At 38.4% G+C, this 23,020-nt stretch overlaps 1 protein-coding gene across 6 annotated transcripts in view; it reads right to left on the reverse strand.

The window, feature by feature from the left end:
* The window catches only part of Dis3l2 (DIS3 like 3'-5' exoribonuclease 2), a 363,987-nt gene that overhangs the window by 271,715 nt on the left and 69,252 nt on the right, over positions 1 to 23,020 (reverse strand). For 5 of the 6 annotated variants that reach the window (XM_038339064.1, XM_038339061.2, XM_042055512.1 and 2 more), the window contains one exon: positions 12,876 to 12,917. The exons of the other annotated variant lie outside the window; for it this stretch is intronic. In XM_038339064.1, coding sequence (XP_038194992.1) covers positions 12,876 to 12,917 — 42 coding nt within the window. The remainder of the gene's footprint in view (positions 1 to 12,875; positions 12,918 to 23,020) is intronic. 6 annotated transcript variants of the gene reach the window in all.

Here is a 23,020-nt window from a genome sequence, read left to right on the forward strand (position 1 = left end):
CTTAATTAAGGGAGCCATTATAGGGTTGGCAGAGACTTGACTCTAGAGGGGTTCCCAGGTGTCCAGGGAGATGCCCCCAGCTAGTTCCTTGGGCAGCTGAGAAGAGGGAACTGGAAATGGCCAGATCCGATAGCCATACTGATGAATATCTTGTATATCACCATAGAACCTTCATCGGGTGAAGGGGAAGCCTAGCCAAAAACCTTGTTTTGTAAGGCGTGTCCCCCTTTGTCTAAAGGCGTGTCCCCCTTTGGCTAAAGGCGTGTCCCCCTTAGGCTAATATTGACTTATAAAATCTTGCGGGCCTGCGGCCTGCCTGCTCTTTGTTTTCCTGCGCTCCTCGCTGGAACCTTGGATTTGTAAGTTCCCTTTCCTTTTCTTTATTAAAACTGAATTATATATATTAAAGCTTGTCTGGTGAATCATAACTGCCGATCAACCACGCACCTTCAATCAGGCGATGGATGGAGATAGAGACAAAACCCCACATTGGAGCACTGGACTGAGCTCCCAAGGTCCAAATGAGGAGCAGAAGGAGGGAGAACATGAGCAAGAAAGTCAGGACCACGAGGGGTGCACCCACCCACTGTGATGGTGGGGCTGATCTAATAGGAGCTCACCAAGGCCAGCAGGACTGGGACTGAAAAAGCACGGGATAAAACCGGACTCCCTGAACATGATGGACAATGAGGGCTGCTGAGAAGCCAAGGACAATGACACTGGATTTGGACCCTACTACACATACTGGATTTGTGGGGGGGCCTAGCCTGTTTCGATGCTCACCTTCCTAGACCTGGATGGAGGCCGAGATGACCTTGGACTTCCCACAGGGCAGGGAACCCAGACTGCTCTTTGGACTGGAGAGGGAGGGGGAGGAGAGGGGGAGGGGAAGGGAAGTGGGAGGCGGGGAGGAGGCGGAAATTTTTTAATTAAAAAATAAATAAATAAGAAAACAAAAAGAAAAGAAAATGATTGGTTCTTTCCTACTTCCCGTTGTTTGTTCTCCTGGTAAGATGTACTTTATTTTCCAAAGTTCTCATACTTTGTATATTCTTTCTTCTACTTACATATGATAACCCTTTAAACACTTTTCAGACATGCAGGGTTAGTGGTCATGAATTGTTTTAGTTTATGCTTACCACGAAGGGTCTTTATTTATCCTATGATTGTAAAGGATAATTTCTGGCTATAAGTAGTCATGATTGGCAGTTATTTTGTTTCAGGACTTGAAATAATAAGCCCATAGTCTTGACGTCTTTAGAATATCTGTTTCTAAGTTTGCTACTATCTTAAAAGATTTACTTTTGTAAGTTATCTAACACTTCTTTCTTATAGCTTTCAGTACTGTTTGTCCTGTATTTTTCTTCATTTACTTATTATGCGTATTTATTATTTATTGTGTGTTCAGTGAGTGGATACAAATGTTTCATGGCAAGCATGAAAGGATAGAGGATGGCTTTAGGGAACTGGTTCTCCCCTTCCTCAATCATATGGATTCTGGTCATCAAACTCTGGTCATCAAACTTGACAACAAGTATCTTTATCCACTGAGCAATTTCAAAGCCCCTGTTCTTTATTTTTGATACATTAATGAAAATATGGCATGGAAAGTTTCTTTTCTAGGCATGTCTTTTAAGGATCCTAGATGCCTTGTACACTTGGATATTCTTTGCTTTACTAGATTTTGGGGTATTTTCTGATATAATTATATTAAGATTTTTGTCTTTAGTCTATGTCTCATTATGGTAGGTTGAATAGTAAATAGTCCCCATATGCTCAAATATTTGAATGTTTGGTCATTAGGGAGTAGCAATACTTAAGAGAGATTAAGAGTGGGTATGGGGGTGGGCTTTGGGATTTCAGAAGCTCAAGGCAAGTCTAGGGGCACTCTCTCTACTTTCTGCCCATGCATTCGGATGTATCTCAGTTCATTCTCCAGCACCATGTCCGTTTGCATGTCACCACGCTTCTTGCCATGCTGATAATGAACTAAACCTCTGAACCTATGAGTCAGCCCCAATTAAATACTTTTCTTTATAAGAGTTGTCATGGACATGGTGTTTCTTAGTCAGCAACAGAACACTGACTAAGACACTCAGTTTTCTTTCTTCTACACCAAATTTATAGTTTCATCTTTTAAACATGCCCCAAAGGTCTTAGATGTATGGTTATCAGTGTGTGTGTGTGTGTGTGTGTGTGTGTGTGTGTGTGTGTCTCCACCCCTGACATTTTTTCCTGTACCTAGTCTATTCTACTATTGGATGCTTGCTAATGAGTTTTAAATTTTGACTTAATATACTTTAATTTCCAAGTTTATAGTGTTATTGTTATTTTTTTCCAAGCTCTCTATCTCTTTGTTCTTTTTTATCCAAGTTCTTGAATTTCTTGTCAAGGTCTTAAATTTACTTACTTACCCCCATTCATCCGTTTATTTGAATCCTCTCTAAGCTCACTGGTGATTTCTTTGCATTTTTTAAATTTTTATTATTTTACAAATATGAATCTTTTATCCACATGTGCATGTCTGGTACCAACAGAGGCCAGAAGAGGGCATAAGGCTGCTAACTAGAGTTCACAGACAATTGTGAGCTACCGGGTGCTAGGAATTAAACCCATGTTCTCTGTAAGAGCAGCTAGTGCTCTTAACTGCTGAGCCATCTCTTCAGCCTCACTGGTAATTTTCAAGCAATACTGTAATTTTTGACATTTCAACCATTCTGTCCTTTTGGATTCAGCTACTGAAGGATTGTGAACTTTTGGGAGGTCATATTGCTTTTCATATTTCTTGAGTTTCTCAGTTGTAATTTATACATCTGCTGGAATAAGTATCTCTTCTGGCATTATTTAGGGTGTTCTTAGTGAGCGGCTTTCTATTGAAAGATCAACCCCAATACCATACAGTGAAGAGAAAAAGAACAGCTATTCCAGCAACAACACCAAAACAAACCACATAAAGCCAATGTCTACATCACTAATTATCATGCAATATGAAAATAGAACAGACTATTAATTTAAAACTGATGGAAGCAAATGTAGTAATAATAAATAGATGAAATAAGAAAGGCAAAATATAATAAAGAAGTAGGGTTCACTGAAAGTAAAGAAAAAGAAAAAAGTGAGAAAAGGAGAAGAGAAAAAGTAAGAGATAAAAATTCCATTAGAAAATAAATATGGAAGCCAGGCAGTGATGGCACATGCCTTTAACCCCAGAATTCGAGAGACAGAGGTAGGTGGATCTTTGTGAGTTCAAGGCCTGCCTGATCTACAAAGTAAGTTCCAGGACAGCCAGGACTGTTACATAGAGAAATTCTGTTTCAAAAACAAACAAAAAGAAAAGAGAGGAGCTGGAGAGATAGCTCAGCGGTTAAGAGCACTGCCTGCTCTTCCAAAGGTCCTGAGTTCAATTCCCAGCAACCACATGGTGGCTCACAACCATCTGTAATGAGGTCTGGTGCCCTCTTCAGGCATGCACGCAGACAGAATATTGTATACATAATAAATAAATAAATATTTTTTAAAAAGAGAGGAAATATAGAAATAAAATTAGATGAAGGTAAAAATAAAAATAAAAACAAGAGATCTTTAAAAAATAAAAAGCAATAATACAGTAAAAAGAAAGAAGACTTTAAATGACAAAATCAGAGTTTATTTCTGGGTCCTCTAAGGCTAGAATCTTCTGGATGAGGGTCAGGTAGTGAAATGGAGTTCAAGACTCTTGCAGTGTTTCTAACATTCAGGCTGGTGCTGAATGTGGACTAAGAATCAGGTCAGTCAAGGTCAACTGTCAGCTTAAAGGCTGCAATCATGGTAGAAGTTTTCATTCTTTGCATAAAGGAATTTACTCTGGGCCTGTGGACTCTGAGCCACTCAAGTTCCTACTAGATCTAGAGCTACCTCTCCAATTCCCCCCGCCCCCCGTATACGTACCCAAGGGCAACGGCTGTCCATTCTAAGAGTCTTCCAAGGGTGCTAAAGTGTGGAGGAAGTAAACAGAACATTGGGTTCTACTTGTGAAAGGGAGAACTGGGGGAACTAGCACTCTGCCTGCCAGTTTCAGCCTGTTCAGATTCTATGCAGAAGGGAGTAGGCAGGGGAAACAGAGAGATCTGCTGGACCAGGGCACACAGCTCTTAGCACTACCCTGCATGGAACCACAAGCAGAAAGGAAGCAGTTCCAGAGACCAAGCAATCCTCCAGTCATAGGCTCAGAATTCCTAGCCACAGGGTTGGGGACACTGATCATGGAACCATTTAGACTGAGCCCTCTGCTAACTACATTTCTCAGTCAGATCATGTTCAACTTGCCCTGCCTAACTGTCTCCTGTGGCTGTCTCCTACCTAACCACTGAACCAGGCTGGGCCCAGGCTCAGAGCTGTAACAGTCCTTGCTTTCAAGTTCCCAAGAAGCTGACTCTCAATAGGTGCTCTCTTATTCAAGAGTTTACACTATTAAACTATTTAGTGTGTGTGTGTGTGTGTGTGTGTGTGTGTGTGTGTGTTGTGTGCACACCACAGTGCACATGTGGAGATCAGAGAACAACATGAAGCTGGTACTCTTCTTCCTAAAAGCAGGTTCAAGAGACTGAGGTCAGCATGCATCTACCAACTGAGCCATCTTCCCAGTTTCAATAAAATTTTTCCTAAGATGAGTCCTAGCTACCAAATTCTCAAATATAAGGAGCAACAAAATGGGCTACCTCTCTACTGACAGCCTACTATGCACCAACACTTTTAAACCAAATCTCCCACTGAATTTAGGGCTCTCAGGAGCTATGGGCTTTCTGCAGAAGCTAAGCATACCAGCAGGTCATCATCAGTGTTGCACATCCTCCCTTGTAGTTGTAGCTTCAGGTGCCATTGAAGCTGAAAAGGCTTTCTACTTTTTCTGCATAATCTCTACTTTTCTGGGCTTTTCTTAATTTTATATCATCTCTTTCTGACTACCAATGCCTTTTCTCTCTTTGGAATATAATCTGCCCTTTCTTACTCTGAGTCTTTTCCTTACGATGTAAAACAGAAAGTTTCTGATCTACCACCATAACCTAGAAAACAGGTGCATCTTTAAAGTAACTATTGATATATGTGAAAACAAATCACTCCCATCAGATTAAGATTAAGGGTCTCAACTGATATTTCTAGGGTTTGCTTTCTGATTCCAGCATATGTGTGCACACGTGCATACATGCACGTCATAAAGGGGGGATGTCAGTCCCGCTCAGTTTTCTTTAATATTAGCTCTCTATTGACACAGCACTGCCTGTCTTCATAGAGAAGGATGAAGGAGACAAACATAAGTAACTTCAGATTATGTTCATCTTCTTAGCTAACCCAGGAGAAGAAATGAAGCTCTCACTAAAGTACTCTGCAAGAACCCCAAGGTCAGATTCTTTGGGGCTGATATGGGTCAGATGTCCATTCTTGCACCAATGATCACAGCAGAGAATTAAACTAGAATAACTAGACCATCATTTCTTAAACTTTTTCATCTTGCAATATCTTTAACTCAAGACATTTTTATGTGACACTAGGTATATAGTATAAAATAGGTTTAGAAATTTTAAAATTACCAGTAAAATATCATAAATCATTTTTCTTTTTCTGAGTTTTGTTGAGACAGGATTTCACTCTACAGCTCAGGCTCCCTACAACTCACTATGTAGACCAGGTTGCTTCAAACATTCAACAATCAAGCTGCTTAAGCCTCCAGATAACAGCACTACAGCTTCAGTCATCACAACTGCCATGAAATTTATTTTAAAACAATTCTTGGGTGTTCATATAATTTTATCATTTATTAAAGCCTTAATAAAGTTTTAATATGGGTACATTCATTTTATAAAAAGAATTATATCTTGGATGAATATTTGATACTACAGGACATACTAATAAAATACATATATAAAAGTTCAACATTTTTAGAGTTGATCAATTTCTTGATTTTATAGTTATCAATAGTGAGAATAATACTCAGTAATATATATTATAAATGATAAAAGTATGTTTAGGGGCAATATAAAAATTATTGACAATTATGAACTATTTGTCAAGCAAAATTCATTTAGTAGTTTTTTGTGAAACTCAGTCTGTAAGTCAAACAACATTTTTTAAAAAAATCAAACATTCTAACATTATCCAGCTCAAAGATATACTAATTTTTACACTTCTATCTTGAGGAATGACAATAGGAAAATATTAAAGGTCTTCATTTTCCAACATTAAGACATTATGTTTCTAAAAAGGAGAAAACTTCTTATGTACAGATAAAAATACCATTTATAATAAAGAGTAACCTCATACTTGAGGCAAGCTGTTCCCACCAGCACTCACTGCTGTGTGGCACGACAGCATGTGCGAGACAAAGAGCAATGATGTGTGCAGAACTAAGCTTTCACTGACGTCGTGTGACGAAACACTAGTGAGCACTGCCAGAAACACTTGGAACTCAAGAAGGGGCTTTTCATTAATTTTTGGTTGTTGTGGGTTCTAAAACATTTTACTTTCACCAAGTTTTTTATAGCTGTCCCATCAGTTATAAGACCTACATACCCACAGAGACTAGACTGACACTCCCCTATGTCAGAGGAATATGAACAATATGTGCCTCCTCGTAAAGAAAAAAGATCCAAGTCTCCTTAGAAATGATAAAGAAAATTCTTTTTAAAGAAAATTCTGTGTTTGTATTCCTGGAAGTCTACTGATAGGGCTGTAAAGTTTGCTTGAATCAACTATTCCTCCTTTTAGAATCACAATGATTTTTGACACAGAATCAAAACAGGAATATAATACTACCCAGGAAAGCAAATAACCTAAATGTTTTGCTAACTTGTCAACTAAAATAAAGATCATTTACATCTAAGGTTTTTACTTATGTAGGGACTTAAGTAGTATCTAACCTCAAATTCTCTCACATCAATCATACCAACCTGCAGCAAATGCATTTCACATCTCACGGATATATTTCAATATCCTGGAACTCACTGAAAAATAAATTTAATTTGCAGACCATTTCTGAAAATCAGATAGTTATAGTAAAAAGTATCTGAGGACAAGGGAACATCAGGCACTGAAGCAAGAGCCATATTCCAGGTTGGGCATATTCCATATGGTTGATCTCTACTAAGAGACTAGGAATAATTAGCGGGGATAGTGGAGCTAGGGCAATGGCTCAGTCAGCAAAGTGCTGCCACGTAACCATGAGCACATGAGTTTGATCTCTGCACCCACATAAAAAAAAAAAAAAGCTAGGCATGATGGCATATGCCTATAATCCGGGACTGGGAAGGCAGAGCCAAGTAAATCCCTGGGCCTCACTTACTGACTAATCTACCCTAATCAGTGGGACCCATGTCCCAGTAAGAGACCCTGTCTCAAAAAATAAAACAAAAAACAAAGTGGGTGGCTCTTAGATAATAAAGAAAAATGTTTGACTTCTGGTCTACACACACACACATGAATAATTACCTGGGCTGGGGGTTTAGACAAAGAGGGTATTACCAGAGACACAATGGCCTATTTCATGTTGATAAGAGGCAATGCATGAGTAAAATGTCAGAAGGAACTCAAAAGGAACCCTATCTACCAGGTAAACAATAGTATTATAGATAGATGATAGATAGACAGACAGACAGACAGACAGACAGACAAAGAATCCTACAAAGAAAACTTTAAAACTCTAGAAAAATCGAAGAAGGCCCTAGAAAATAAAAGACCTCCCATGATCATGGATTGGTAGGTGTAATTCTATGAAAATGACCATCTTACCAAAAACAATATACAGACTCAACGCAATCTAATCAAAATCTCCATGCCATTCTTCACAGAAATATATATTAGGTAATAAAATCCAGACTTCTCGTGTCAGAGAAAAAAGATGTAAATGGAAAACTAGAACAAACTCTGTGGTGTTTTACTGGAATTGGAAATATTTCATGGACATAAATTTTAATGGGTAGAGGGGTGTGTGTGCGTGTGTGTGTGTGTGTGTGTGTGTGTGTGTGTTTACTGGTTCTTGTTCACTAAGAGGTCTCCATAGAATCTGCTTTTCTTTGCTAAAAGGAAACAGGTTTTCTTGGGAAAAGAGTAATTCCAGTGAAAGCACTATGTAACAGATCCATTGCAATTTAAACTAAAGAAATAATGGTAAGAAATTACCTCTCAGCAAGTAATGAGAACAACTAATTATGCCTCTGAGAAGAACATGATCTCCTCTTTCCCAAAGAGCATCTCTGTACAGAATCACACATACTTCTTAGGATCTGTGAATCAAACATTTGCTTAATGCCACTATGACATCCACACTCAAGATTCTAGCACTTAGTTCTCATGAGTCCTGACAACATGAGCAGCCATCTCTCTTAAAGTAAGCCACCTAGGCAAAAGTGATAGCATCTCAGCAAAGATGATTTCAGAGAGAACAACACATAACAGTCTCTGAAGTCAATGGGAGAAGGGAGCTTTTGTCCACTAAAGCATGGTGCCCCAGCCATTGGTCAAGATGATATGAAGAACCTAAAGCAAGTTCCTAAGAACTCTTGGATGATTCTCAAAATACATTTGTTTAATGAAGTTGCTTGGGTTTAGAAAGTAAGGGTTTGCTGTTATTTTTACTTCCTTTGGCCCTAAGAGTAGTATAGCATCATTACTTTGTAGTATGAAGGCAGTGTTAAATCAGGGTGCTTGTGGAGGAAGGAAGCATGTCTTTAGGAAGGTATTTCTTTTTCCACCATGGATACTATATTTCTGAATGAATGCATAAAACCCAGTATTAATTCTAATTCATATTTCATAGAAAGTCATGTTTCACTTAAAACTGACAAGATTTCAAATGTTTCCTAAAGGCTTTACATGCATGTACTTCCACAATTCAGTAACCAAGAGGCATCTACTGTCAAGTAAAAGCTAGTCTAGCTACCTCATATGAAATTATTCTGGAGGGAACCTACTTATAGGGCTTAACTATAAAGAAACTCTAGAAATGAACTGAAGGAAAAACCTGACCATAAGCTGTAAAATGCATCAGAACTGTATGTGCATACACGTTTGCAATAACATAAAAGCAAAAAGTTTATCTACACTATGCTTCATAGCTTCAAGCTAAGACCTGCCTAGAGATTTAGTAGGAAAATTACATTAACTGAAAGCTCTCAAGCTTTACTGGCTAAGTCTCCAACCATGCATAAAGATGGCTTTTTTTCAGCATTTTCTGGCTTCCTTTGCAAACACCTAAGCTATGTAACAAATGGAAAGCTACCTTTCAACAAACTAGGGCAGGAAACAAAACAAAACAAAAAAAGGTGTTTGGGACTACAGTCACTGTGCAGCCCTGAATGCTGAACTTAAAAGGAGCTGCAATAGCCTGATCCCAAAGGAGTTTGGCTGCAGGCTGTTCTTGGTGGTACAGTTAGGTTGGTTTATTTGAGACCAGGGTCTTACTATGTAGGCTATTCTGGCCTTGAACTCACAGAGATCTTCCTGCCTCTGCCTCCAGAGTGTTGGGGTTCAAAGTGTGTGCCACCACACCCGGCTTCAATGGTTACCTTTAAGATGATGTAGTAACATTTTTTAAAGCAACAGTTTTCTATGAATACAACTCAAGAAAAAAAGTTCATACTGTTTTTTTCATTTTTAAAATCTGTCATCCTCCCCTATGCTGACAGAAACAAAAACTGAGCTCAGTGTACGCCAATTCGACCACGTAACCTTAGCTTATGCTGTTGCAAAAATTCTGGAAATTAACCTGGGCTGAGATTTTTGTATACTACGTATCAGCCAAGAACAAATTTTTACAGCTAACTTTAAAACTCTTAAAAATTATACTTTATAATGGAAATACTGACAGATGTTTTACCCTAAAAGCACTGTTATATTTCTAACTTATAATAATACAAAACTATGAACTCAGCATCAATGATACAAGAACGAAAATCAAGTCATTAAATTATAAAATTACCCTTTTAAATAAGCATAAACAAAAACATCCAATATCACAGCCAGCTAGATGGTTCAGTGGGTAAATGGTCTTCCCACCAAGCCTGATGACCTGGGACCCACATAATAGAAAAAGAACCAACCCTCACAAGCTTTCCTCTGACCTCCACATGTGGGCTGTGGCACACATGCACACATACAAATAAACAAATGTAATTTTTCAATACATACACACACTTTATGGAACAAATATGCTTGTATGCCCTAACAGTTGCATTTAATTTTCCAGATGTTCTTAACCACTAAGTCAGTATTTCAGTGAATGGAGGACTTACCCCACACATGCTTTGTCATCAGTGTCTGACCTAACATTAGCCCATGTGAAGACAGATCCCAGCTCTTGCTTCAACACTCTGAAGAAGGGGTACGACTCAAAGAGGATAACAACCTGAGCCTTGGAAAACTTGCAACATAGGAAACCAATCTAGAAGAAGGTACTAAAACAAATAAACCTATGACAAGGATATCCCACTGGAGAACATAAAGTCAGGTACAGTGGACAATTGCGGCTAAGGAAAATGTGGTACATTTACACAATGGAGTACTACACAGCAGAAAAAAACTAACACATCGTTAATTTTGCAGGCAAATGGGTGGAGCTAGAAAACATCATTTTGAGTGACGTAACCCAGACCCAGAAAGGCAATTATCACATGCACTCACTCATAAGTGCTTTTTTAAACAAAAAGCAAAGAAAACCAGCCTATAAATCACAATCCCAGAGAACCTAGACAACAATGAGGACCCTAAGAGAGACTTACATAGATCTAATCTATATGGGAAGCAGAAAAAGACAAAATCTCTTGAGTAATTTGGGAGCATGGGGACCTTGGGAGAGGGTTGAAGAGGACAGAAGCAGGGAGGGGAGCAGAGAAAAATATGGAGCTCAATAAAAATCAATAAAATTTTTTAAAAAAGAAAATCACCACGGGGGGGGGGGGGGTAAGAGCAAGGCTAGATTGCGAGTTTGCTGATGGAAAGGAATATCAAAACTTTGTAGTCAAATCTGCTCTGCTCATCTTGATAAGTTCAATTAAAACCCAATTATAAGAGCTGGAGAGAAAGCTCAGTGCTGGCTGCTCTTGCAGGGAACCTGGGTTCAGTTCCTAGCACCTACATGGCAGCTCACAACTGTCTATAACTCAAGTTTCAGAGAATCTGATACCCTCACACATGGAAGCAAAATACCAATGTATATAAAATAAAAATAAATCATTAAAACACAATTATAGTTGTGTACTAATTAGAAGTAGTACAGAGTAAAACCAATAAATTTTCCTCCTGTTTTAAATAACTTTAGTCAGTATAACTCAGTTTATTTGCATATAGAAAAGTATACAAACCTAGTGTCTGATATGATAAACTCTTACAAAGTAAACACATCAATAAAACCATATACAACATGAAGAAACAGGACCACCAAAATTCTAGCTTTCTACATTGCACAAAACTACCTTTTTTTTCTTTTGGTTTTTCGAGACAAGGTTTCTCTGTAGTTTTGGAGCCTGTCCTGGAACTAGCTCTTGTAGACCAGGCTGGCCTCGAACTCACAGATAACTGCCTGCCTCTGCCACCCGAGTGCTGGGATTAAAGGTGTGCGCCACCACCGCCCGGTTCACATCTCCTTACTTTTAAGCTCATGCAATAACTAACACAAAAGGTGAAACTGCTGAGGTTTGAGTTTTTATTTTATGTACACATGCATGCAGTGCCCACAGAGGCCAGAAGAGGGTGTCAGATCCCCAGGAACTGGAGTTACACACAGTTGTTAACCACCATGTGGATGCCGGGAACTGAGTCTGGGACCTGCTGAGCAATCTTTCCAGACCATGCTAAGAGGTCTGACTTGCCTGCAAGTGCTATGTGGATAGAACTGCAGGCATCAGAAGAAAACCATGAAGAACACCCCATCCAGCACACAGCCTTCCGATCACCCGTACTTTTCTCCCTGTAAAAGCCCTTTGTGCCCTGAGTATCCGAGGATGAAGCTGTTAGGACAACAGTCCCTCATCTCATATGACCAGCCCCTGAAGAATTCCCTTCCCACCAAATGGCAAGCAGCCAGAAGTTGGACAGGAACAAAGGAAAGTAAGACAAAAAATGAAATTACTCTTTATTAATTACAGTCTCTAGAAATCAGTTTAGAACTCGGCACACACTGCCATAAATTTATCTGATAATAAAGTGTTTAAACTGTTTTCTGGGGCAAAAATTAAATAATCCACTGAAGAACAGCTTGAAATCGACTTTTCTAGAATGGATAGGTAAAGAAATTAACTTATCTAATGAACAGCATTTTGACATCACATACTCAAAATCCCCCAAGAAAAACATAACTCCTCCAATCAAAATGGATGGGGACTTATGAGGAAGCCGTGGCAACTATCAATACTTGCGTAAGTGCACATGCACACACACGCACACACACACGCACACACACATGCACACACACACACACCTAATATTGTATCTTTTCATCATCAAATCAACAAAGAGTTTTGCCTTGTCCTTTTCTAAAATTCCTCTGCTATCAACTAATTCATAGACATATTTGAGTTCACAATTCCTGATTTCCACTATTTAACTACTTTTTTTTTCTTTTCCAAAAACCTAGTGATATAATATATAGGCTTCTGTGTGCACTGGGCTAAAAGTCCTTGTTCAATTTTCCTCCAAAGGAATCTAATAAAAGTAAGATGGATCTTAGGGGACAAAGTCTTTTAAAATAAGCCCCCATGTCTACTCATACCTAACAAATGATATAACTTTCTGTTACACTCCATACCACTCCATCATCTGGCTGCTTTTGTATCTTTTACAAGATGCTTTATAATAAACTCTAGGTTTGATACTTTGCACTATGTAATATCTGGCATGAAAGTACGTACCTGCGATCCCAGCACTCCAGGCACAGACAAGGTTATCCTTGGCTATACAGCAAGTTTGGGGAAGGAAAGAAAAAAGGGAAGAAAGAAAGGGAAGGAAGGAAACAAAGGGAAGGGAAGGGAAAGGAAGGGGAGAGGAGGGGAGGGGAGGGGAGAGGAGGGAGGGAAGGAGGGAGGAGAAGGGAAGAAAGGAAGGAAGAAAACAGAATAATTTATATTTTATATACAAAGGGAAAAATTATATCTAGTTCCCATATACAAACACACAGAAAACCTGATTGAACTTCTGCTGTTTCCCCATTAATGACACTTAGTTCTTTAAAAAAAAAAAAAAGATCACAAAATGTAGTGAATTTGCCATATGCTCTTTCTTTCTCATCACAAAATGTTACATCAAATAAAATTAACCAGATGCTTTTCTAATACTGTAAAATACTGAACTTCTTCAACAAATATTTACTCCCTGCTTACTGTATGCCAGGTATCAGGTAGCCACAAGCTACAAGCTACAAGAAAAGTAAAAGGAACACATAAAACACACTTTAGAAGCATCCATGACTCCCCAAGGACTATGTTAGGTAATTCTAAGTCATTAATTTTCACCAACACACATAATTAACTGCTTCCCCACACACTCCAAAGCTCAGAGCCAGGAAGTGAAGGACCTAGAATGCAATCCCAGCCTGAATTGACAACACTATATTCTGACAAGACACTATTACTATAAAGACAGAGACACCCAGTCCCTACCATGACCAGTTTATACTTAAAGGAACGAATGCTTCTATATCTTTATATGCACAGTTCTGAAAGTTTTTCTTCTCTCCTAAAGGTTCTTTTAGCAAACTCTCAACCTGAATTCAACCTGAATTTCAAATATCATCCATCATAAGAAACTCAAACAAGCTCTACTAGGCAGAGCTTCCTATCACCTCCATCAGGCTCCTGCATCTCTGTCACCTCAATGTTCGACTCTCTGTTGAGCAACATGTCCAAAAGCACTGTGGATCCTCTATTTACATATGATTTCTGCACTGATCTGAAAACTGACCGAGGGTATCTGAAGATGCAGTTACAATCCCAGGGCCTAAGCCAGTGCCAAATACAGCCAATATTCAGCCAATCAAGTTGAATAAACAAATGAATTGGGGACATCATTTAAATAAAAAAACTAGTTTGAACTACAATGTGTAAATAAAAACACACAGAAACTATACAAGAAAAAATATTTAATAAAAAAAAAGCAAGATTCCTCCAAAGCCACAGAGAAACTCTGTCTCGAAAAACCAAAAAAAAAAAAAAAAAAAAAAAGCAAGATTCAAGGCAGAAGCTTGACGTTTAAGAAGGGGAAATCAATAACACATGTCAAAACTAAGAAAAAGAAATTTATTAAAGAGGAACTTCATGTCAGAGGAGTACCAGAAGTCTCATAACTAAAGCTTGGAGGATCAGGAGAAGACAAAGGATCTGAGTTCAAATGACATGGTGGAGGAATTGGAAAAGTCCAATGTGAAGACAAGATTAAATAATAAGAAGGTACCAATGGGAATTCCAAGATACATGCTACATTCTAAAAGGACCAAATCTGTAAGTTACAGGCACAGAAGAATCCTGTTCTAAAGTCATAGAAAACATTTTCAAAAGAATTATAACAAAAAAAATGTCCCAGAGTTAGAAAAACGGATGTCAATTCAGCTATAGGAGGGGTTTAGGACATCAAATAGGCAGACCAAAACAGAAGCTCCCCTGTCATATATAAAACATAAAATATACAGAACATAAAAAATACATTGAAAGCAGCACGAGAGAAATATCAAGTCACAAAGGCAGGGTGATGACAACAGCAGATTATTCTGTTTTAAAAGCAAAGAGGGCCTGGAATGATGTACTTTAAGTTCTGAAAGATAACAACTATAAACCCAGACTACTATATCCAGAAAAGCTATCTGTCATAACTGAAGGAAAAATGAAAACTTTACAAGATAAAAATAGACTAAAGGGATTTATGAGCATTAAGACAACTATGTAGAAGATATTTAAAGGGATCCTTCAGACTAAAGAGAAAAAATTCAAGCTTTATAAAGCCCAAAAAAGAAAAAAAAAAACACTAGAGTAATGGTTAAGCAAGAGAAAAAGAGGGAAAAAACAAATAGTACAAGATGGCAGGAATCAAATACAACTTCCAATAATAATTTTGATTATTAATGGTCTCAATTCCCCCAGTCCAAAAGTAAAGACTGCATCAAAAAAGCAAGAACCTGGACAAGAGGGACTGAAATATTAAGAAGACCAGGAGGTCTACTGTGAGGTAGTATCATTTATATATAGCAGATAATACCCATGAAATCTTAAAAAATACAGATGCATAAGTAAGACCTACACAGTGACAATATCATTTGACTTGCCAAGCCATACGGGGAAAATCTCACAGGTACCACCCTAGATGAAGAGCTACAGGCAGTTAGTGGCTACTGAGAAAGAGAGAATCAGCTCTCCTCTTGATGCAAGGCCTGTCTCTGTACGTGACTTTGGTATTTCTCTCATGCTGCTTTCTACTAGTAGTCCTGGTGGGCTATATCCAATCCCAAGCAGTCACATGAGAAACACTAAACAGACTCAGCAGGTGTGTGTGTACACACACGCATGTGCACACACACACACACACTCACATATATATGTAATAAAAGAAGTCAGAAATTTAAGAGGGAATAGAGGAAATAAGGAAGACACAAGAAGTGGTGGAAGAGAAAGAGGGAGGTGATGAAATTATGTAAATATAGTATTCATGTATAAAATCCTCAAAAAAATGATAACTTTAAAAAGTTTTGAAGGGAGGAACCAAGCTGGGTGGTAGTGGTGCACACCTTTAATCCCAGCACTGGGGAGGCAGCGGTAGGTTGGCTCTGATCTATAGAGTGAGTTCCAGGACAGAGAAAACTCTATCTCAAATAAGTAAATAAATAAATAAGAACTACTTGTGACCTCTAAGAAATGCAGTGCAGGTCCTCCTTAGGGTAAAAGAATGGAAAGGGTACCCATGAAAATGAACCTAGGAAACAAACAGGTGTCACAGACCTAACACCTGACAAAAAAGGCTTCAAACCAAACTAGTGAGAAAAGATAAGGGTCACTTCATACTGAATGAGAGAGCACTCTTCAGAAGAACACTCCAATTCTAAATTTATATGTCAAACACAGGTCTACCCATGAAAATGCTATTAGATGAAAAGTCACAGATTAGCCCCAGCACAACAGTAGTGGATGACTACTAATTGACAGGCCATCCTGACAAAAACAAACAAACAAACAAACAAAAACCAGAGAAATGTTGAATTAAGCAACATCATAGATCAAACAAACTTAGATATCTATAGAACAGTCCATCCAAACACTGCATAATTCCCAGCAGTTTTCTCAGCAGCCCAGGGACTTTCTCTAAAATAGATCATATACTAGGGCTTGATGAAGTCTTTTTTTAATGTATGTGGAGACTTTGCCTACATGTATATCTGTGCACCATGTATGTGCCTGTTAAGCATGGAGAGAACTAAATAGAAGAACTACAGATTGGAAAAGAAGTCAAAGTATATTTGTAGATGATATAATCCCATACATAAAAGACCCTGAAGAATCCATTAAAAATTCCTAGAACTAATGAACATTTTTATCAAAGAATCAGTATGTATAAGTAGCCTACAAAAACTAGTAGCCTTCTACAGAAAAGGTTACTGAGAAAGAATGAGGGCATCAAACCCATTCAAAACAGCCTTAAAATACACACACACACACACACACACACACACACACACACACACACTGGAATAACCCTAACAAAAAATGTAAAAAATATTTTTATAATGAAAAATTTAAAATACTGAAGAATAAAACTGAAGAAAGCACTGGAAGATGAAAATACTTTCTATGATTATGAATTCATATGATTAATATTATAAAATGGCCATCCTACGAAAAGCAATCTACATATTCAATGCAATCCCAATCAAAAAACTAATACATTCCTCCAAGAAACAGAAAAAAATCTTAAAATTCATATGGAAATACAGATAACCAAAGCAATTCTAAGTAAAGGAATGCTGGTGGAGATACCACTATACCTGATTTCAAGTAATACTATAAAGTCATAGTAATGAATAGAAAAGCAAAATAGTGCTGGCACAAAACCAGACATAAAGATCAATGGAACTGAGGGCCCAGATACAAGACCACACTACTATAGCCATCTGATATTTGACAGCATCTTGTCAACAAGTGGTAATAGTAAAACTCAATGTCTACAGGAAGAAGAGCCTAGATCCTTCTCTCTCACCCTGCAAAAACATCAATTCCAAATGGATCAAAGTCCTCAACATAAGAACTGAAACTCTGAAACAGCTATAGAAAAAAAATAAAGCATGCACATTAAGATATAGGAATAAGTAAAGACTTTCTGAATAGGCTCCCTGCTCAGGAAGTAGTAAAGCCAATAATCAACAAACAGGATCTCATGAACTAAAAAGTTTCTGTACAGCAAAGAAAGCAGTCAATAAAATGAAGAAGTAGCCTGCATAATAGGATAAAAACTTTGCCAGCTATACATCTGACAGAGGATTGGTATCTAGAGTATATGAAGAACTAAAAACAAAAACTAAACAGCAAGGAAACAACCCAATCCAAAAATGAACTCCAATTATAAATAATATTTTTGACAGTGTAAATAGCTGAACTTAAAAATGAAGTTTCTTTTCTAAACTTTAAATATAGTAACTTAAACATTTCATACTGCCTTCTAAATTTTAACCTTTTCAGATAAAGAAAAAGAAGTTACCTCCCCTTTTCAGCCCCTCCAAATTATGTCACTGAAGTACTGCACGGAAATGGGAAGATATGATGCTCAAGTTCCTGGGAGGGCTTTCAGACTGTCAATATTTCAAGACACAAAAATAACTACCACTGTCTGATTAGGAAATGTCTCCCATAGGCTCACACATTAGAAGCCTGGTCCCTACCTGGAGAAAGTAAGTCTCTAAGTCTCTATTGTGTGCCCTTGAAAGTTATACCTAATCCAGAGATTGTCCTCTGCTTCCTGTCATGAAGTCAACAGCTTCTTCTGTACACCCACACTGCCAAGACGCCATGTGCATGGGGCCAAGCAACCCTGCACAGAAACCCTAAAACCATGGCCTGCACCCACGTAAGTCATGAGATGAAACCTCTGGATCCATGATCCCAAAGCAATTTTCCCTATTTTGAGTAGTTCTCGCAGGTGTTTTGGTCTACACTATGCAAAAGTGATAAATATTTAAAGTTTATTTTCAATAAGATTTCAAAATATACTGAAAAGAACTAAAACATGCTCTCAATTAATTGGAAGAAATAGAAACATGCATCACTACAGACACAAGGTAAGAGGTAATTCTTCAGGAAAAATGAGTGAAACTGGAGACTATTCAGAGAAATGACATAACCACTTGAACTTCAAAGGTCTCTGAAAAATGGAGAAAGGTTACAGAAGTCTTGGAATAAAAACAATCCATGACAGATCAACCTAACCTTTTGTCAATAAACATATTTTTCTCACTACAACTGTAAGAATAATATATCTCTCTCTCCTTCATCTGCTGCAGATAACTGCAGAAGGGAGAGGGGAAAGGGGTAGAGACTGCAGGGAGCACCTAGACCTACACAGGGAAATTGTATCATCACTTTAATCCTCAGAGGGCTCTCCTCCAGCTAAAATAATGTGTATATGTTTCCTTCCATTAATTGTTTATTTTAAAGGTAAATAAGCATCACAATACTACACTATGTTTATCGACTGGTGAGAAGATAAACTGTGGTACGGCATTGACTGTAATACAGCTATCAAAGAGGATGAAGTGTTGATGTGTCAGAGCACAGATGTACCTTGGAAGATACTAATTTTTTAATTGTTTTTATTGAGTTATGTATTTTTCTCTGCTCCCCTCTGTTCCTCTGATGGAGGAGGGTCATCTGTCTATGTGTTACTTTCATTGGTTAATAAAGAAACTGCCTTGGCCCTTTAATAGGACAGAAAATTAAGTAGGCAGAGTAGACAGAACAGAATTGTGGGAGAAAGAAAGCAGAGTCAGGCAGACACCCCAGGCAGTCGCCATGCCTCTCCTCTCTGAGACATATGCAGGTTAAGATCTCTCCTGATAAGCTACCACCTCATGGTACTAAACACATTAATAGAAACAGGTTAAGCAAGATGTGAGAATTAGCCAATAAGAGGCTGAAACTAATGGGCCAGGAAGTGTTTAAATGAATACAGTTTCCATGTAATTATTTCGGGTGTAAAGCTAGCCTGCGGCCGGGAGCAGGGCAGGACGAAAAGCAGGCCTGCCTGCAGCTCCATCTACATTCCTCTCCCTTCCCCTTCTATCCTCTCCCATGTTCCCCATGCTCCCAATTTACTCAGGATCTCTTGTCTTTTTCTACTTCCCATGTAGATTAGATCTCTACATGTGTATCTCTCTTAGGGTCCTCATAGTTGTCTGGGTTCTCTAGGGTTGTAAACTGTAGGCTGGTTTTTCTTTGCTTTATGTCTGAAAGCCACCTATGAGTGAGTACATATGATATTTGTCTTTCTGGGTCTAGGTTACCTCACTCGATATGATGTTTTCTAGAGCCATCCATTTGCCTGCAAATTTCAAGATGTCATTATTGTTCTCTGTTGTGTAGTAGTACTCCATTGTGAAAATGTACCACATTTTCTGAAGAAAATACTTTAAGGAAATAATATATAAACAGAAATATCATTCAGTTTTATTTAATCATCTATATAAGCACTTCTTAAATACCTATGCTCACATAAATCATACAGGGCTCTTGTTAAATGCAGATTCTTATCCTGAGAACAGAGCTTGAGAGTGTGTGGGGCTTCAAGCACATGGATCACACTTGGAGCTGCCAGCATTCAGATTTACCCAAAGGGAATACCACATCTAACACCAAGAGCAAATTAGAGAGAAGTGGCAGAAAGTCCAAAGTCAACATATGCAGGCTGCCAATGTTCAACCCCTCATTTTCCAAAGACAACCAGACCTTACCCCAAAGGTCTGAGACAACAGCACTTACCAACTGAAGATACCATCACAGTGTATTACAGACATGAGACCTCACTTTCCCATGTGTCATGTGTTCACAGATGTGTTACAACTCTTTGTGCAGGGTTATTTCTTTTCCTGGAACCATTGGTGGATGCTGCTACAGTTTAAACATACCCTCTTCACTCAGACAGTGACAGAGTGATGGCTTTAAGAGTTAAGACTTTATGGGTGGTTGGTTAGGTCATGCCGGCCCTCCCTCTTCTTACAGGCAGAACCCTCTCTGCTTTTCCTTCTTTCCGCCTTCAATAATCACATAAAGGCCAATGCCTAAGTCAAGTGACAAAGTGTAAGAATGACTGTGAGGCTCAAATCAGGAAGTGAGTCCAGAGGCAGAAACAAAGTGCCACACTGGAGCAGAAAATACCCCCTCAATATACAACTGAACCTGTCTGTGCTTTCACTCTTCAGACTGTGAGAGAACAAGTTTTCTTCTGTTTAGAAATGTTTCCATATATTTTGTTATAGCAACACAAAATGTACTAAAACACTGGGTTTTCAAGTGTACAATCTGCTTGTGCCACTGCCTCGGGAAAAAGTTAACAAAGCTGATGATTTATCTCCAGCTACCAGCTTCTCCATGCAAATCATACAGTTATATGAAAACTCCTGAGTCTAAAGCAGCTTGAGCTCTTTTTATATAAAGTCTTCTGGTCCTTGATCCACTCTATACTTAATTTTTCATCAGTCTTTATTTCCTCCCAAACTTTCTTTCCAAAAAGCATTCTTTGGCCCTCTCTAGGACTAGTTGGTAATCCTGTTGATACTCCCATCATACCAGGGTGCTCCCTGTCACCTCACTTTCCTCTGCATTGCTTCACCAGACTAACTTTCTCAAGCTGAGTTCCTCAGGATAATTAGCCCTATTGCACTAAGGCATTTGTTATGTCAGACAAATTCACTTCTCTACTTTGCATAAGGAATAGCACTATTCCAATAGCATCCTTGCTCCTAACAGTCCTCACATCATTTTCTATGTTCTGTGCTGGTAGTCAGAACCATATTTCTAAGATCACCCACAATGTCTGGTTCACTATGAGTTTTCAACATAAGTCCACTGGCAAAGCAGCATGATGGCTCACCACACTCCCCCTGATAACATTATATATTCCAAGCCACTGATATTGGTCATTCTCCTTTTCCTGTGCCAGCCTATAAGATATCTCCTTTATTCCTGACTGTACTCACATCATATTTGTAGCCTTGTATTTTGTCACTTGCCTCAAGCACTGACGCCTAGCTGATGACTATCTGCCAGGACATTCTGTAGCCTGACACAATCAGTCCCCATGTAGCCTTAAAAGGACATAGTGGAGACAGGCATGAGGGTACAAATGCCAGTAATCAAGTACTTGGGAGGTGCGGATATAAAGATCAGGAGTTCAAGGCTAGACTCAGCTACATAGTGAATTCAAGGCCAGCCTGGGCTATTTATTTGAGACCCTGTCTCAAAGTCAAGTAGAGAAATACTTGTCCTTATGATCATTGCAAAGATCAATTCAAGTCACCACTGCTAAAGTTACTGATAAAGTTAAAGCTAAGCATGAAAACAGAGCTGAAGGACAGTGGAGGAGAAACAGAATGAGAAGAGATATGTCAGAGACATAAGGCTCCATTGCAAAACATATAACTTAGAAACTCATCTGCAAGATCCATATATAACAGGCCATCAATATGTTCCAATAGTCAATATCACAGATGTTCCATATTAACCAAAACTAACTTCCCAGGAAGATTTTTCTGCTCCTGTGAGCTCAGGGCAACTATTCCTCCTTCAGACTTTCCCTGTCTTCATTCCCAGTACCACATTCTCTCCTGGTGTGCTGTTTATGTGTCTCTATCCACACCGTTAACTCTCCTTCACTGGATGCTCTTCCTCTGCAGATACAAAGTGTTTCAGTGCTCCCCAGGTTCCATCCTTCTTTTATCTCTCCATAAAATCCCCATTTAATTAAGTGCCACTGAGGTCAACCAAACATCTACCACTAGTCAAGGTCTTACACTTTAGCTCTAAATCTTAAGAGAAAGTCCCCTCTAGTTTTACAATTTTTCATGTTCCTATGTCCCTATGCATGTCACACTCAAGGCCAAATGAACTCTTCCTACCACAGCCTCTGAGCCTGTTCCCTTTTCTAGATCCTACCATAGCAAATGATGCTGTTGTGCCCTCAATAACCTAAACACAAAGTATAGGTCTCATCCTAGTTTCCACCTTCTACCTCAGTTACTACATCCAATCACTGGGTTTACTAAAATCTAAATTCATCTCCTCCTTGAATTCGTCAATGCCACTATGGTTTACCATCTCTCCTTAAGGATCTCTGAACAAATTTTCCCATCAATCTCCCACTTTTTTCCTTTTCCTTTAGGTCATTCACCCTATCAACCAGAATATTTTAATAAGCAAATATGAGTGTCACCTTGCCAGAAAAGTTTTCCATGACTTTCCAGTGCCTACATGTTAATATTAGAACTTCCATATGCAGCAAGACATTTCATGATTTGAGACCATCCCCCACTTTTTTATCTACTAGCCTACCTCTTCTCTTACATTCTAAGTTCCAAAGCACTACAATATATATGGCTCTCCATGCTACCATCATTTTTTCAATAGGCCTTTGTACAAAGTCTTTCTGCCTGGTATATATTACCTAAATTCATAAGACAGTAACAAATATGTCCTAAATTATTACTGGATATGGGATACAGTAAGTAAAAAAATGAGAATCTAAACAATAGCAGTAGCAGGTAGCAGTATCATAATATTACCCTTAGTAATAAACTCTTATGCTTTACAAATATTGTCAAATAAATCCCTGTATATTTCTTTAAAATATAACATCATTAGCCTCCCACTTACAAAAACTATACCATTGCACCATTAACTTAATTTGAAAAACAACAAAATTACTTTGCATCACAGAATGTACTTCAAAGCAAGATTGTATAACCAAGGGTGACCTTGATGACCATCTGGATCATTTTCAGTTACTTCTGAATTCTGTTTTCATTAATCAGGAT

Source organism: Arvicola amphibius, chromosome 8, assembly GCF_903992535.2.
Source record: "Arvicola amphibius chromosome 8, mArvAmp1.2, whole genome shotgun sequence".
Classification (NCBI taxonomy): domain Eukaryota; kingdom Metazoa; phylum Chordata; class Mammalia; order Rodentia; family Cricetidae; genus Arvicola; species Arvicola amphibius.